The sequence below is a fragment of the Pagrus major genome, chromosome 11 (assembly GCF_040436345.1).
Source record: "Pagrus major chromosome 11, Pma_NU_1.0".
NCBI lineage: Eukaryota > Metazoa > Chordata > Actinopteri > Spariformes > Sparidae > Pagrus > Pagrus major.
The window spans coordinates 20,308,461-20,311,830 of NC_133225.1; the positions used below are offsets into that span (position 1 = coordinate 20,308,461).

The 3,370-nt window shown below is 44.8% G+C and overlaps 1 protein-coding gene across 1 annotated transcript; it reads right to left on the minus strand.

The window, feature by feature from the left end:
• Positions 1-1,338: 1,338 nt before the first annotated feature.
• Positions 1,339-2,802, minus strand: nppc (natriuretic peptide C). Its single transcript, XM_073475718.1, has 2 exons — positions 2,710-2,802; positions 1,339-1,611 (listed from the first exon to the last, which is right to left on the minus strand). The coding sequence occupies exons 1-2, from the start codon at positions 2,800-2,802 to the stop codon at positions 1,339-1,341; spliced, it is 366 nt and encodes a 121-aa protein (XP_073331819.1).
• Positions 2,803-3,370: the final 568 nt, after the last annotated feature.

Below are 3,370 nucleotides of genomic sequence, written 5' to 3' on the forward strand. Positions count from 1 at the left end.
ACCGAAAATCTGTCACTTGGTGAGTTTTTCTTTTCTTTTTTTCCCTCAGGTGAGAACAAACTGAACCTTTGTTATCCAAACCCATCGTCCAGAGATCTAGAGAAAGAGAGAGGGAACAGAAGAATAAGGTTAGAAAAAAACAGTTAACCGCTAACCGTTTCTACTCAACAGACACACGGATACGCTGCAGCCCAAAGACGGGTGTCAGCTGATGAAAAACACGTACAAACACATACACACTCACTCAAGTTAGTCACAAATTCACACTCCCCCGTCAGGTTTTCACAGTTTGCCACAACCACAAAAAGGCCTCAAGCCTCAGGACTAATTGTGCGTCACCTAGCTTCCTCATTACTTCCTTCAGCCACCACAGCCCCTTTGTTGTTTTTCTTCAAATCACTTGGATAAAAAGCTAAGGTTTCCCAGAAAGATCCTGGCCACCACAGGGTGCTGTGTGTTTATAACGTGTGTGCATTAGCCTGTCTGCATCCTCTCGTCCCTCCTCCGTCTGCCCCTGTCCTTCCTTTCTTTTTAAACCTGATATATGCCACTTGTTTCTAGCTGAAGCAGATGGGATCGTTCATGGTGATGCGCATATATGTATGAGTGGACTTCCTGAATATCTACTGGATTGTTTCCTGTACGTCAGTTTGTATAAGATTAAGTTGGTGTTCCTGCTGTCTGAAGCATGTTTCTGTTAGAGGAGGGAACTCAGCTGGACTAAAGGTCATGTTTTGATGATATCGTGTCAATCAGGCAGATGAGGTAATGACAGATATCTGAACATGACGTCTTTAATGTAATGATCTTTGACCCAGACTGTTTATCACCTGTCTGAATATCACCATCACCTGACTGAATATTACCATGCACAGTCATCTCTCTGCACTTGATTTACAGTATATCCCTTCCTTCCTTCCTTCCTTACCCGTCTTTTCTGAAACTACACAAGACCCATTTAGGACCTTTGATGAAACTTTATTTTTTGCTTTCGTCCTCTCTTCTTTATTTTTATTTCCTTTCTTTCACCCACATGTAGTCCTTAGATGACCACTGACAAAAGAAAATGTAAATTTGAAGCATCCATCTTCCTAATCTCTCTCTCTCTTCCTTTTTTTTCCCCCTCATCCTTTTACTTTTCTTTTGCACCATCCTTCCATAAACTAGACCCTTCTCTTTGCTCGCTTGATTGTTTCTCTCCTCCTTCTTGTCTCTTCCCCCCCATCTCCAACACCCATTCTTGCTTCCAGTCACCCTGTTTATTTTAATATATCAGGTTACAGTGTAGTGGTCCTGTATCTTTGAAGGAAACTCACCATCAGAGCGCTGCTCCGACATCTAGCAACCCATGCCGCTGATGGTTCCTATCCTGTCCATCTTGTGCCCGAAGCAGCCACTCCGCGACGTGGACCCCCCTTTCTTGTTTCCGGATTTGTGTCTCTTTGGCGTGGGTTGGTCGTTAAGGAGACGAGCCCACATCCCTCTGGCCCGGGTGTCCATGCGTAAATCTCGCAGTAACCGTATCCGAGAGCGCACAGCGTCTAGCCGCCTCTCCCTCTCCTCCGACTCCAGAAACTCCGCCAGCTCCTCGCCCAGCAAACTTCTAAGAGACTGGAACACAGATTGAGAAGGTCAATAAACTTTGTCTCCCTCGGGCAAATACGCTGTGCAGAGAGATGTGCTTTCGATAAAACCGAAATACATGCTTGTGAGCAGAGCATCCGTTTGCACTGAATTCGGGGCAATCTCAATTTAAGCACTTTCAAAAACAATGTGCATTAACCAAGAAGGAAAATGTAACGACTCCTGCGGCGCTATAGTAAGAACTGAGATGGACATGGGTCCTGACCGACCAAGAAACAATTGTGGAATAGATCCAGAAGTTTCTGCAATGACTCGATTCAAACATCAGCTTCCCGTGAGGGTTGCGTTCTTTCAATCGGTCTGTGTGATCAGCTCTAACACTCTCCTGATGTCTTCACGTCTTGAAGCGTCACATCAGGCAGGTGCCTGCAGGAGCCCGCTACTCTGCTCTGAACGCAGGCTGTGGCATCAGTTTGCAGCCACCCTGAATTCGAGCCATCTGAGCTAAAACTCTTGATTCGAATGATTATTTTTGAGGTCTCGGTGTTGTTCAGTTGATTCGAATTCTGTGCGTAATGACGATTTTACGCACAAAACAGTTTCGTTTGTTCCGACTTTAATCTTCGCAAACAGTTGGAAAAAAATGATTCCGAGTTGAAGCTGAGCATGTTCATCGTTTAAATTCGCTTCCAAAAGAATCTAAAATTGCTTTTAATTCTTGAATGTTTCCGCCTGAAGGCTTTGTTTTCTTTTTTTTTTCTGTGGAGCGCATGTCAGACGACTTCACTGGGCGCTTAAATGCAAAAGCTGACAAATGCTGCGGAGCAAAAATACAGCAATTATGATGTGTCCAGGGGCTAGGCATCACTGGATATAAAATACACTGTCTGTTTATAAAATGTGGTGGATGTTTTCGATTCAGAGTGTGGGAAAAATGCCCTCACTGAATTGCTAAGCATGACTGAAATGATGAAATATGATGCGTAAAATAACAGTCTTGAGCGCCTGGACCACAGAAACAGCTGTTCACTCCTGAAGCAACATTCAGCTCCCGGCGGTTAATAGTGCGAAGCAAATAAACTGCTGTAATTGTACGAAATAAGGATATAAGTGACTTCTTCTTACCTTCTGCTGCGACTGAGATAAAGGTTTTGCCCCCATCCTTACTGAAAGCAGGGTGACCATAAGTCCACACGCTACCAAGTACGACAAGTTCATTTTGACAAGTCTTGTATTCTTTCAGGGATTCCTCTGCGCTGAAGTTCACAAAGAGGGACGCAAGCAGCAGCCAATCAGCTGTTAAACATAAGAGGCTTCAGTCCGTCCTTTACTCCAAAGCTCTTCAAGTGCTCCTCTAACTCTGTGTATTAGTCCTCACCGCTTTATAGCCAGCCCATGGTGATGTCATGCCAACCTGAGTAATGGTCCTCCTTCCGCGCCAACTCCCTGTTTTCTCTACCTGCCTCGGAGCACGTCATGCGAGGGATTAATTAAATGATACAAGCTCCGGTCATCGGGGCTTTGGAGGAAATGAGATAGCCCATGAGCTATCAAAATGCTCCGTTTTTTAACTTTGGGACCTCTGGCTGAGACGCAGCGGCTGAAATCGAAGGTGGTTTCAAAGGCTGCGCGTTAAGAGCTGAAGAGCGACTTTGGCAGAGAAATGACCTCAAAGATGCCAGCCGCCTGCCCTGCGAAACATCTGAACAAGTCGTATATTATAATGTGAGAGTGTGAATGACATGTTTTCTTTGACAGGAGAAGTGAAAATTCAAATTCACTGCCA

Excerpts from the sequence above, each read along its gene's own strand:
- nppc (XM_073475718.1), bottom strand. The coding sequence starts at position 2,802 with ATGAACTTGTCGTACTTGGTAGCGTGTGGACTTATGGTCACCCTGCTT. Across the intron at positions 1,612-2,709 it reads TATCTCAGTCGCAGCAGAAG|TCTCTTAGAAGTTTGCTGGG; the intron begins GTAAGAAGAAGT and ends TCTGTGTTCCAG.